Consider the following 12,852-nt stretch of genomic DNA (forward strand, 5'->3'; position numbering starts at 1 on the left):
CTCTCTCTCTCTCTCTCTCACACACACACACACTCTCTCTCTCTTACACACACACATACACACACACTCTCTCTCTCACACACACACACACACACACACACACACACACTCACGTTTTAGGGGTTAGGAGGACCCCAACCATCTCAAGGACCCGTGAGCAGTTCAATAAATAAAAGTGCATAAAATAAATTTTTCAGTCCACTCGTTTTGGAAAATAAAATAATGTCAAACCATCTCAATTACCAAAATAACATGAGTAATTTAAACAAAGCATAATTATTTCTAATTAAAAAAAAAAGTTTAAACATCACCTCCATAATTTTCTGTCCTGGATATTTAGCTTCACATATTGGCGTAATAAGTGAACCATAATAATCTTGCAAAGTAATTTTGAATGTTATCAGAAGCTTCGGCTATTGTTACATGGGACTGTTTTATCTTCAAGCTCCTTCATGAGCGCCAGAACCACACGAAGCAGAGAAACAGCGAATGAAAACACAGCGTTACCTGTGATCAAGCAGCCAATCAGACACAGCGTGACGCAGGACAGGTGCCTCATGGTCCACATCCACAGAGAAGATCTTTCTGGCGGTCTGTCAGAGAAACCAGTGCGCACACATCCCTCGATTCGGACACAAATGAACTCTCCCTTTCTTTTCCTCCCAGTGTCTCCACCCTCTCGTCTGCCGTCCAGAAACAGGGAGTTGAAGTTCCTTTTTCCTGTTTCCTCTCTCTGTGCTGTGAGGATGGGAAAGGCCGCAGCTCAAACAATCGCATGTCATTAACTGCGGCTCCTGAAGGGAGGCTCCCACTCTTGAGATGAGAGAGACATTCCGCAGCAGCCTTCCTGAGAGAATCAATCTAACCTCTTCATCAGACAGGGATTTTCACCATGACCAACCAAACTTCCAAGTCAAGCTGTTGAGCACATGCCTGTTTTACTGTGATTAGCATTTTATACACGTATTTTGAATGTTTGATGAAATTCTCCTTTCATTGACAGAGATTCAGAGTCTGCATCAGACAGAACATGCTGGAGAGCTTCAGCAGCATGTGGACCAAATGAAGGGCGTGTGTTGTGCTTGGGTTTCCTCTCACACTGTAGAAGAAACGAGAACCAGGAATGGACAGACAACACTTTCACTGGTGAGAACAAGTCTTGAATCTTAAAATGTAGCTACAAAAATTCATGGAACAACCAACCTGAAAATGACAGTACTGTGAAAAGTGACGGTCACTTGTGAATAATTCTGTGGAGGTTTTCAAAAACAATTCTATGGATAGTTATTCATTTATTAACTTAAGTCAAGTCAGAATCTGTTGGTGTTTCCACCCTTTGCCTTCTAAAACAGTTTTGTCCAATGTACGGTGCACTTTTTAAAAAGTTTGCAGATGGTTTGTTCGAAGATCTTTGAGAAGCCCGTTCTTCTGTGGCTCTATCCTTCAGTCTGAACTGTTCCTGTAATCCCGGGCCGACTCGGTCTCTGCGTAGATCTAACAATCTATATAACAGGACTTGCAAAAGTAATGTTTGGAAATGTAAAACTGATATATGTCTTATTTGAAAACTACATAGCATGCGTGTTGGAACAAAACTCTGCAGGGCTCCAGGAACTGAGTTTGATCTGAAGTGTCTGGCACTTTTATGGGTTCATTCCTAACCCTAACCTTCTCCATAGGCGTAATGGTTTTTCTACTGTACAAACTGTATTTATCACTTCAACCCTAACCTAAACCTGCCCCTCACAGGAAACTACAGGCATTTGTACATTTTCAGAAAACTTCATTCTGTATGATTTATAAGCTCGTTTCCTCATGAGGACCAAAAAAATGTCCCCGCAAGGTCAAAATGGATTGGTATTACTGTCCTTGTGGGGACATTTGGCCCTCATGCCGTAAGGAATACCAGGTACACACACACACTTGCTTCTTATTTTAGTGGGGATTTTCCATTGACATCTACAGAAATCCATCAACAGAATATATTTTCATCTTCCTGCTATTAATCTAAGATTCCTGCATTCACAGTTGGGCTTTCACTCGGGTAACATGACAGTTTTCACTGTAAACAGACGCTACAGTGATGCTTCACTCACAGTAACAACACGTGGAATAAAATCAGTCTTTTACTGTGGAAAACACATCACATGAATTACACACCAATGTTATTATTTAGCTCTACAGACTGTGACATGACTCGATTCTCACCGATAACACAAGACTGTGTGGGATACACCTGAGATTATGAAATGTGGATCATATTCTAGAATCGCAGTGTGATCTCATCTTGAACAGGAAGTGGGTTTGTAAGCTGCTGCAGACAGGAAGTGCCCCCCCTCCTCAGTTTCTCTGCAGGGTATCGACCAGTATCTTATTGTACTCCAGCAGTTGTTTGTTGACGTTCTTCATCACTGGGCGGTAATCGCTCTCTACACCTTTGGAGGCGATGACTGCACAATAGAGTTAAGGAGGGCTACACATCAACTGTATTTACACTTCTCATAGAGATCCATACATGATAAAAGATACATTCTTTCATCACAAAGTTGTTCTGCTCAAGATGTTGCCACTTCCTCTCCATATTGGTCAGCTGGAAAGAGGACAGCAAAACATGAAATCACAAACACAACTGAAAAACTCAGCGAGTATGTTTACACATTCAGCTCTATTTGGCTCATCATGCAGATAAACTTCAGTCTCAAAGTCAACTCAAGTCGACTTTATTTGTATAGCACTTTCCACGATACACACTGCTCCACAGCAGCTTTACAGACTGTCATACTGTTATGTCTGTAATGGCTTATAATGTCTTCTATAAATGCTTAAACAGAGCAGCTTTAATGCTGGGAAATATATAACGATGGTGAGGACTCAGATTCATGGATAGCAGGACTAAGTGTGTTTTACGGGGGTCTGACAAATAAGACTGCCTTCATTATTATCCAAAAAAAGAATTGAAGTTCACTCTGTCCCCATCCATCCATCCAACAACAACAAAAGGAACCAAAATGACTGTACTATGTAGCCAAAATATGTCTTGGATGTTATTTGAAAACATGCAGAAAACACCATTTTACTGATCTCATATCACGGGCTGAAAACACTGAGGAAAAGAAAGATGTTTGATGTCACTGAATCTCCACACAGAGGTGTATGCAGCAGCCTCGAGCTGAATTAATTATAAGATCAAACGCTTGATGAAAATATATTGACTGAAATATATTAATCTCCCTTTGAGGGAGTAAAATGAAATTAAGAAAACATGTTTGAATTTACAGAATATTTTAGAATGCTGCGGTTTCCAAAAACCCTGGAAAAGGTCATTTTCTTGAGTGCACGTACACACGGTGACTGAGAAATGTGAATGACCACATCTGAGTTCATGCATTACCCACCAGATCACATCTCTGGAGTCTGAGCGAGTGGTTCCTGCTCTAAAACAGCTCTCGCTAGTGTACGCATGGGCATTACGGGAGAAAATCTAAAGAGTGCATGTGCATGGTGAAATCATGGTCTTTATCAACACAATGTGATGTCTGGACAGTCCGGTTTGCTCTGTTAGACAGAAACGGTCAGTGAAAAGAGTACTGTGCTACTGAGTGAGAAACAGAAACTCATCTGAAGCTGAATGGAGTGTGTATGCTCACCTCCACATGGGTCTCGTTCTCTTGTAACTGGTTCTTAAGAGACTCGCACTCCTCGTTCATGTTGTGTATCCTCATCCTGACTGTGTCCTTCCTCTGAGAGAGTGTTACTCGATCCTCCTGCAGCCTCTGATGGGACAAACGACACACTGAGTGCTGTGAGAGTGAACGAACATAGCCACCACATTTATATTAGATTATGCTATTTATCCATTATTATAAGGGTTAATATAATTTATGGTGTAGGCTACAGTGAGAAAAACAAACATTGTGATTATGTTTTATTTATCGTCATTATACTCCAGTTTGTATATCAGTGAAGCATAAGTTGTGTTCAGCAGTGTTTATTACAAATCATGGGAGAACTGAGTGAAGAAGGGCAAATAACGGCGGCCCGTTTAGCAGGAGCGTCTGTAACCTTAACAGCCCAATAGTTTGGTGTTTTAAGAACAACAATCTTTATGATTTTAACTGCAGACACAAAGCATGGCAAGACTTCATCAGAGAAGAAGAATAGTGAATGAAAGAGACCATCGGACAGACGCTACGAACCATTGTGTCCAAACAACACAGAAGTACTGCAGCACAGTGACAGAAAACATTCACCTTGAAGAACCCGTTTCCACAAAAACCCACCATGAGAACGTCACAGAGCCAGCAGCCACGAAAGAGCTGCAACTGCTAGAACTTTAGTCAGACACCAATACTAAACCGTGAAACAGATAGTGTCACGATCATCAAACCTGAACTGCTGGAGCAGCAAGATGCACTTAAACATCTGCCAGACTAATCACCTGACTGAATATGATCGAAGCACTGTGGACAGAAGCAGATTCGCTCCAACGTCTCTGACGCTCCGATCTTACAAGACTAATGATCTTAAAGCTCATCTCAAAGACATACATCAGCAATTTATCAAGAATATCACAAACTTACATTTCAATGCTTCAGATGGCTAAACATTTATTGGCCTCACTGAAGGGTTAGTAATGTTTGAAGCCTTGCACGTTTTAATCCGCAATTTTCTTGCTGAAATTGATATTTCAGAGCGAACAGAAACTATTAGACTAATAGAGCTGCTGAGTGTGTAAACGGTGGATTCCTGACCTTCTTGCGGTCTTCTCCGGCAGCTTTGAGAGCGTCCAGATCTCTGTATGTGTGGATCTCTTGCGTCATGAGCTTGAGCTGATCTCTCAGAGTTTGCAGCTCTGCGCTCACTTTGCTTTCCAGCTGCTCCACCTTCAGCAGATCCAGCTGTAGACGCTCACTTTCTGCAAGAATAAACACACCGTACAAACATACATCACAAAACATCAGCATGTCAAATATAAAAGCTGTATTTGGTCTGTGTAGGGCTGCCGTTTTTCCTACAGGTGTCACTACAAACAAACTCTCTCTTTACACAATACAGATCGCTTTGCAACTTCACAGTAACACAGAATCAGTGCTGCAAACTTCCAAATCTGCTGTAAAGCAGCTCCACAGAAGACGATAGTGTCATTATTCAGATCAGTTTAGTTCAGTGTAATAATGGTGTAAAGTTCGGTTCGGCTCCAAGCAGCTCTTCAGAAGACAATAGTGTCCTTAAAGCGACAGCAAACATCATGGAGCTTTACCCATTAGGTGTCTTTTAACCTCAAGACTTTGGCTAATTTTCACAATCACTTCTTTGCCGCATGTACATGTGTAATGTGAGAAGAGCATGAGAGCAGGAAGCAGTACAGGGTTCAAAGGTCATGATCTATTACCTTTGGAAACGATTGCAAGCAAATTTTGGCTTCTCCGTTACAAAGATTCATGACACACTTAAACCTGCTACAAGAAACAGGAAGTGCCTGCTGGTCAGTGTGAGATGCAGAAAAGCCCGTCATCGGAGATATTGAGCCCTAATCTCTGTCCCACCAGGAGACCTGCTGATCTGTGTGTGTGTGTGTGTGTGTGTGTGTGTGGGCGTTTTTGTGACAAATGAGGACATAAATGTGTATAATGACAAAGGTATAACATAGGTATTACAAGGAGAAGGTGACTTTTCAGGACATTACCCCATGTCCCCACTTTTCAAAACGCTTATAAATCACACAGAATGGAGTGTATTGAAAATCTGAAATAGCACAAAGTCTCCTGTGAGGGGTAGGTTTAGGGGTAGGGTTGGTGTAGGGCAATAGAATATACGGTCTGTACAGTATAAAAACCATTACGCCTATGGAGACTCCCCACTTTTCACAAATGTAAACCTGTGTGTGTGTGTCTATGCAGTGTGTGTGCGTGCGTGCATGTGTGTGTGTGTGCGTGTGAGTGACCTAACCATAACAGTAAAAAAAACCCTGTCAGCACTTCTGAGCACTCTGGACTGTTTCCTTTTCTAGGTGTCCTTTCACCAGTGCTCCAATCTGACCATCAACACACACACAAACACATAGACACACACACAGACAGACAGACACACACACACACACACAAACACATAGACACACACACACTCACATTCACACTAACTCACACACACATAGACACACAAACAGACATACACACACACACACACACAGACACAAACACACACACACTCACTCACATTCACACACACACAGAGAGACAGACACACACACACACTCACTCTCTCTCTCTCTCACACACACACACACACACATCATGTATTTCCGCAGCTCCTTTAACCTCTGGGATGAAAGCAGGGTTTGAATTACTGGAAATATTTCTTCATGAGCAGCAGTCATTATACAGATCACTGCATGTTTATTAATGTAGTGCAGCTTTATGACTAACAGTTGAAGTTCTTCCTCCTCACAAATATTGCCTCCCTCTCTCTCAAACACACACACACACACACAGCAAATGTCTTCAAAATCTGTTTCTGCTGGACTGTGAATATGAAATAATACAAGATCATCAAATAGAGACAAACAATGCCTGACTGCTAGGAAGAGAGACACTCAGAGGAAGCCGTGTGGTGCGTTTCTCGATGGCTCTGAGGAGATAAGACCATGTTTGGGAATTAGAGAAGAACGTCTTATACAAAAGAAGGAAAGGCCCTTCACTGGCCAGCAGCTCACACCTGAATAAATGACAGAGAGAGAAAGAGAGGAGGATCTTCAGCTGTTCGCACTCAGACAGTGATCTGACAGTGTTCCTCATATAGGCCAGACTTACACAGACATGAGATCACCCGCAGACAGCCATGAGAGACGGACAGCGCTGGAGCAGACAGATAGAGAGAGAGAGACTAACCTGAGGAAAGGCCTTTCGCTGTGCTTTGAGACTTCTGCATCTCCGTCTCTTTGAAGCTCAGATCCTCCTGCATGGACCGGAGCTCTTGAGCGGTGACTGCTGACAGCTGCTGCAGACGATTGATGTTCTGGAGAGAAAAACCACAGTGCATGAAAAAGACAAGTGAATGCCTGCTATGTCGAAGAGTGTCTGGCCTGAAGTGAGGTCAGATGAGCCGTACCCTGCTGGAGTGCTCCAGTAACGCCACGATGCTGCTCTGTGCGTCTCTGATCAGCTGCTGCTCCTGAGATGTATTCTCCTCAAACGTGTTCAGATATGCTGTAAGAACACACATCATCAGCTCATCAATCTGATAATAAACACACGAGAGGATTGTTTAGACTTGAGGTTGGCCCAGGGTGACCTTTGATTTGGCCCATCATTTCTTACAAAAATGAAGAAAGAAAAATTGCCATTAAAGCATATCTTCATTTCTTATTTTGCTTTAACATTTTTCTTTTATTTTTGCATTGAAAAGTAAAAAAACAAGTGAATTTGATAAAAAAAAAAAAAGAACATAAAAAGCATTTATTACATTTTTTAATTACTTTAATTATTTAGAGATATTTCATACATTTGAATGTAATGGAGTTTTAATGCAACATTTACATTCAGCATTGTGTGAAAGTGACAAAGACTCACAGTCGATTTCCTCTTCTCTCTTCTGCAGCTCCTTGTACTTCTGGGTCCGTTCCCCTGTGGATTTAAATAAATCACACTATAAACCACACTATTTATCACTATTTATACCAGGGCTTCTCAACTCTGGCCCTCGAGGTCCACTTTCCTGCAGAGTTCACCTCAAATCTTGATCAAACTCACCTGCCTGTAGCTTTCTAGTACTCCTGAAGAACTGGATTAGCTTGTTCAGGTGTGTTAGATCAAGATTTGAGAAACTCTGCAGGAAAATAGACCTCGAGGGCCAGAGCTGAGAACCCCTGATTTATACTAAAAACCGTATAGAAGAGTGCATAAGTGTACACAAACTGGGAGCAGGCTCCTTCGGTCTGCCCAATCATGCTGAGGTAATAAGAAGGAAGAATCATAATCATAATTATTATTATTATTAAATAGTAATACACTTATTTTATTATTTTTGTTCTGAGTATCAGCACAGTCATAGCAATATTCATTCCACTAAAGACACATTAAAGCCTACATTAAAAATAAATATTATTGTAATGCACTTATGGCTGAAAGCTCGATCAGTACAGTTCTAACCAGAGCCAGGAAAATCAGTCCCATCAGTCTGATCGAGTCCTGACCCTAGCAGTCTGAACTGAAACAGCAGCAGACACCGAACGTCCAGCGCACACAGCTTCACTGATCATAGTACATGCGTTTTAATTCCCATGCACTGATTGGTGCAAAACATTCATTTTACAGCTTGCCATTAAACTTCAAAGCTTCACTGACCATGTATTTCTGTTTTGTTTTGTTGTTTGTTGTCAATGTATATGTCACCATTACGTGTATATTTTAATTTATAGTGAATGAATGTTGATTTATTGTTGGCTATCTTTATGTTAGTTTTATGTTACCTGCCTAGGGACTGCAGATGAAAAGTAGTTATTGTTACTAATTCTGGCATATTTACATGATGTATATTTATACAACAATGTTCATGAATATGCATGGTCCCTATTAAATAAACCAATACATAAATAAATAAATAAATGTGCACAAACCTCAACCACTAAAGAAAGTACAAAACAATTCTGGCAAATATATTCATTTTGATCAAATATTTGTGGTCGAATATTAATTTTAGGTTTAAAATGAACAATATTTCATTGAAATGCAGCATACAATGCGTGACTATTTTTTAAGACATAAATTAGATACAGATAAATAAGTGTACTAACTGAAAACAGCAGAGCTTGAATCAGGCTTGTCATCTACTATTGTCCCCTTCACCATTCCTTTCTCTCTAAACCAGCACAGATCATCCCAATTAAATGAATGTATTTAGAGAAAACAGCACCTTGATGTTCCTCCATGTCAGCGTCTAGTTGTCGCATCTCTTCCGTCAGATGGCTAATTTTCTCACGTACCTCGGACAGCCTTCATAAAAACAGGATGTTAATTTTGGTCTTTTTTATGAATCAATCATAAGACATACACTGTATAAGTAAATATGATAAACTGCTACGAATATTGCATACAGCACATGGGCGTTTTCAGTGCAGTGATGCGCATCTAACGAGTGAATATCCACGTTTGAACAAAACAAACACACACATGTTTTAGAAATACATACTGTCGTTCCATGCTGGCTATTTCCTGGTTGTTTTCTTTCACCTGAAACCAGCAAAAGAACAATCGTGAAGTAAAGTCACTTGAAATATTTTAATGCAAAATATAAATAAATGATTTAGAGACCTGTTTAAAGAGGCTTTCTCGCTCCTCTTGTGGCGAGCCCATGGTCCTGTCTTCCGCCAGCATGGCGTCTCTACGGTTCTCCAGCTCCAGTAGTTTCTCGTGCAGCACGACTGCTTCCTGTTTGGCCTGAGAGTGAACCAGATCCTGCAAGCACAAGACACAAGAGTGTGAATGTTTGTAGCAGCAGCGATTTCTAATGTGTACAGTAGTACAGTGTTTGTGTGTGTGTGTGTGTGTGTGTGTGTGTGTGTGTGTGTGTGTGTCCACTCACCGCCTCAAACGTCTCCTTCCTACTCATCAGAGCGTCCAGTTCCTCTTGAAGGGAATCCAGCTCCTGGATGCAGATGAGAGACAGCGGATACGGCATGACAGTGAATAACAGTAAACTTGGAATCACTCTCACAAATCATTCACAGACTTGAATTTGATGTTTGGAGCCAGTAGTGAAGCTGTTAACTGAAGTAAACTAGACTTTATGTAGACCTGTGTCACTTATTGATTTTTGTTTTTAGCATTAACATCCATTTGACGTACACTTTTATCCAAAGTGACATGGAAAAGTGACTAGTTATTTCTCCAGATCTTGCATTGCCTGGGAATCAAGCCTATGACACTGGTGTCGCTATCACTCCCCATGTTTGACTGTTTATGTCATATACGACTGTCAAAAAACAACTGGGGACACAGTTTTAAAAAGTCCTTTAAAAAATGAATTGAGGAAGTTAAATGAAAAAGTTCAAAGAAAAAAAAAACACTTCAATATTTATCCAAGTAAACAAAAACAATGAAAATCAACATTGGGTCAGGTAGTGCAATGATTCAATAACTCACTGAACACCAGTCACAGTCATATAACATGAAAAATAATTAAATAAATTATATAAATAAATAATAAAAAGCATTTCCTGAAATACAAGCAAAGAAACACAACATACTTCCTTTATTAGTATTGCAGATATAGTATCACATTTTAATATAAAATACGAAATTCCACCCACTTCCCACCATACTTTGTATCTTCCACTCCCATAATGCATCACAGCAAATGTATAAAAGTTCTTTCAAGTCTTTTAACAAGTCAAGATGGCCGATCCATGTGAAAGCCAACGGTTTGTTGAAGCAATATAAATGAAATGTCCATTGATTTAGTGCTCAGGTGGTCAGTCTGGCAGTTGTGTGTGTATGTGTGTGTGTGTGAGAGTGAGTGTGTGTGTGTGTGTGTGTGTGTGTGTGAGAGTGTGTGTGTGTGTGTGTGAGAGAGAGTGAGTGTGTGTGTGTGAGAGAGTGAGTGAGTGTGTGTGTGTGAGCGTGTGAGTGTATGTGTGTGAGCGTGTGCATGTGCGTGTGAGCGTGTGTGTGAGCGTGTGCGTGAGCGTGTGCGTGTGTGTGTGCGTGTGTGTGAGAGCGTGAGCGTGTGTGTGTGCATGTGTGCATGTGTGAGAGCGTGGGTGTGTGTGAGAGAGAGTGTGAGAGTGTGTGTGTGAGAGCGTGTGAGTGTGTGTGTGAGAGCGTGTGAGTGTGTGTGTGAGAGCGTGTGAGTGTGTGTGTGAGAGCGTGTGAGTGTGTGTGTGAGAGCGTGTGAGTGTGTGTGTGAGAGCGTGTGAGTGTGTGTGTGAGAGCGTGTGAGTGTGTGTGTGAGAGCGTGTGAGTGTGTGTGTGAGAGCGTGTGAGTGTGTGTGTGAGAGCGTGTGAGTGTGTGTGTGAGAGCGTGTGAGTGTGTGTGTGAGAGCGTGTGAGTGTGTGTGTGAGAGCGTGTGAGTGTGTGTGTGAGAGCGTGTGAGTGTGTGTGTGAGAGCGTGTGAGTGTGTGTGTGAGAGCGTGTGAGTGTGTGTGTGAGAGCGTGTGAGTGTGTGTGTGAGAGCGTGTGAGTGTGTGTGTGAGAGCGTGTGAGTGTGTGTGTGTGAGCGTGTGCATGTGCGTGTGAGCGTGTGTGTGAGCGTGTGCGTGAGCGTGTGCGTGTGTGTGTGAGTGAGCGTGTGTGTGTGCATGTGTGTGAGAGCGTGAGCGTGTGTGTGTGCATGTGTGCATGTGTGAGAGCGTGTGTGTGTGTGAGAGAGAGTGTGAGAGTGTGTGTGTGAGAGCGTGTGTGTGAGAGAGAGAGAGTGTGAGAGTGTGTGTGTGAGAGAGAGAGAGTGTGAGAGTGTGTCCAACCGCTCTCCACATCAAGGTAAAGGTTAGGTTTTTAAACCAAGTATGGGTTCATATCTTTATCTAAAAATTGTTAACAAAAGGGAATCCAGGGAACGGAGAGCAGCTCTGTGACAATGACACATTAGTGTTGTTACTTGCATTCTGCTGAAACAGTTAGCACACCAGTTCTTAGCGTGGTATTATTGGGTGGAATGAGACAAACCTGCATTAGCTCTTCATTGGTGGCTTTCATCTCAGTGTACTTGGCCTGTTTATCAGCAGACATCTTCTGAATGATGTTTTGGGCAGCCTGCTTCTCTTGGACTATATCATCCTCCACAGCTCTGATCATATCCTCTTTCCTGAGAAAGAGAGTGAAAGTTGTTAGTATACACCATAATCATCCATCCTCATAACACTGAACATCATTCAGCGGCAGATCCTCCTATCCATCCTCTGGACACTGGGCATCACAGGAGCCGCACTCCTCTGGACGTACAGGTATATTCTTCAGGGAACCTTGGGAAAAAACAGACTCCGTCGGGGGCCAGTTCTCCTCTGACCAGACCAAACCAGCATGATGTGGTTTAATTCCAGGCTGCAGCACAGGTCAGATTGGACTAACATAACAGTAATGCTTGAGGTTGAACTAAGCAGTTTATATATTTTTTTTTTATGTATATGTATAGTTTATTATTATTATTTTATTATTTACAGATGTAATTTCAGACTTTTCAGTCTCTTGTTACATTTTTCAAAAATTAAAAAATTAATCAATTTTAACAATACAAAACAATTCTGTTGTCATTTATGTAATCTACGGCTAGCTGTGCATTAAATGATTTTAATGCATGACGTGGAGGCAAAGGACCACTCAACGCACAGCAAAGATCTAGCATTCTGCCCACTTTAAATCAGACACAGAGATGAAGTAGTGCGGAAAGATCACATTTATTTGAATGCATGAATTATAGCATTGATTTGAATTAATTATCGAGAGAGCGGGAGAGAGAGAGAAAGATAAAAGTTGGGATGAAAGTTGCGTATGTGAATTGCGTCTGTGCGTCTCACTCTGCAAACTGTGAAGCTGTGAGTTTAGTTATTTAAAAAATATACATTTTACCATCTAGTAGCTGAGAAATATAATGTATTGATTCAGTATCGAAGCTATTTTACTAATAAAAGTCGTGGGACAGCATTGACAACAAATTTCTGTGCTGTGCTCCTGAATGTTTCAGTGTGTGTGTGAGTGTGTGTGTGAGAGAGAGAGTGTGTGTGTGTGTGTGTGAGAGAGAGAGAGAGAGAGAGTGTGTGTGTGAGAGTGTGTGTGTGAGAGAGAGAGAGAGAGAGAGTGTGTGTGTGAGAGTGTGTGTGTGTGAGAGAGAGAGAGAGAGAGTGTGTGTGTGTGTGTGTG

The 12,852-nt window shown here is 41.5% G+C and overlaps 2 protein-coding genes across 2 annotated transcripts in view; both read right to left on the minus strand.

Moving 5' to 3' along the window:
* tek (TEK tyrosine kinase, endothelial) overlaps nucleotides 1-907 on the minus strand; it is a 30,178-nt gene extending 29,271 nt beyond the window's left edge. Inside the window, exon 1 of the mRNA XM_016248253.1 lies at nucleotides 508-907. Within this exon, the coding sequence (XP_016103739.1) occupies nucleotides 508-568 (61 nt within the window). The 5' untranslated portion in view covers nucleotides 569-907. The remainder of the gene's footprint in view (nucleotides 1-507) is intronic.
* A 1,004-nt stretch (nucleotides 908-1,911) lies between these two features.
* ift74 (intraflagellar transport 74) overlaps nucleotides 1,912-12,852 on the minus strand; it is a 17,985-nt gene continuing 7,044 nt past the window's right edge. Inside the window, exons 8-19 of the mRNA XM_016248254.1 lie at nucleotides 11,662-11,800; nucleotides 9,580-9,642; nucleotides 9,309-9,452; nucleotides 9,187-9,227; nucleotides 8,911-8,990; nucleotides 7,569-7,622; nucleotides 7,108-7,205; nucleotides 6,888-7,014; nucleotides 4,752-4,915; nucleotides 3,648-3,773; nucleotides 2,530-2,590; nucleotides 1,912-2,450 (exon numbers count right to left, since the gene is read on the minus strand). Coding sequence (XP_016103740.1) covers nucleotides 2,341-2,450; nucleotides 2,530-2,590; nucleotides 3,648-3,773; nucleotides 4,752-4,915; nucleotides 6,888-7,014; nucleotides 7,108-7,205; nucleotides 7,569-7,622; nucleotides 8,911-8,990; nucleotides 9,187-9,227; nucleotides 9,309-9,452; nucleotides 9,580-9,642; nucleotides 11,662-11,800 — 1,207 coding nt within the window. The 3' untranslated portion in view covers nucleotides 1,912-2,340. The remainder of the gene's footprint in view (nucleotides 2,451-2,529; nucleotides 2,591-3,647; nucleotides 3,774-4,751; nucleotides 4,916-6,887; nucleotides 7,015-7,107; nucleotides 7,206-7,568; nucleotides 7,623-8,910; nucleotides 8,991-9,186; nucleotides 9,228-9,308; nucleotides 9,453-9,579; nucleotides 9,643-11,661; nucleotides 11,801-12,852) is intronic.

Source organism: Sinocyclocheilus grahami, unplaced genomic scaffold (assembly GCF_001515645.1).
Source record: "Sinocyclocheilus grahami isolate Dianchi unplaced genomic scaffold, SAMN03320097.WGS_v1.1 scaffold872.1, whole genome shotgun sequence".
Taxonomy (NCBI): Eukaryota; Metazoa; Chordata; class Actinopteri; order Cypriniformes; family Cyprinidae; genus Sinocyclocheilus; species Sinocyclocheilus grahami.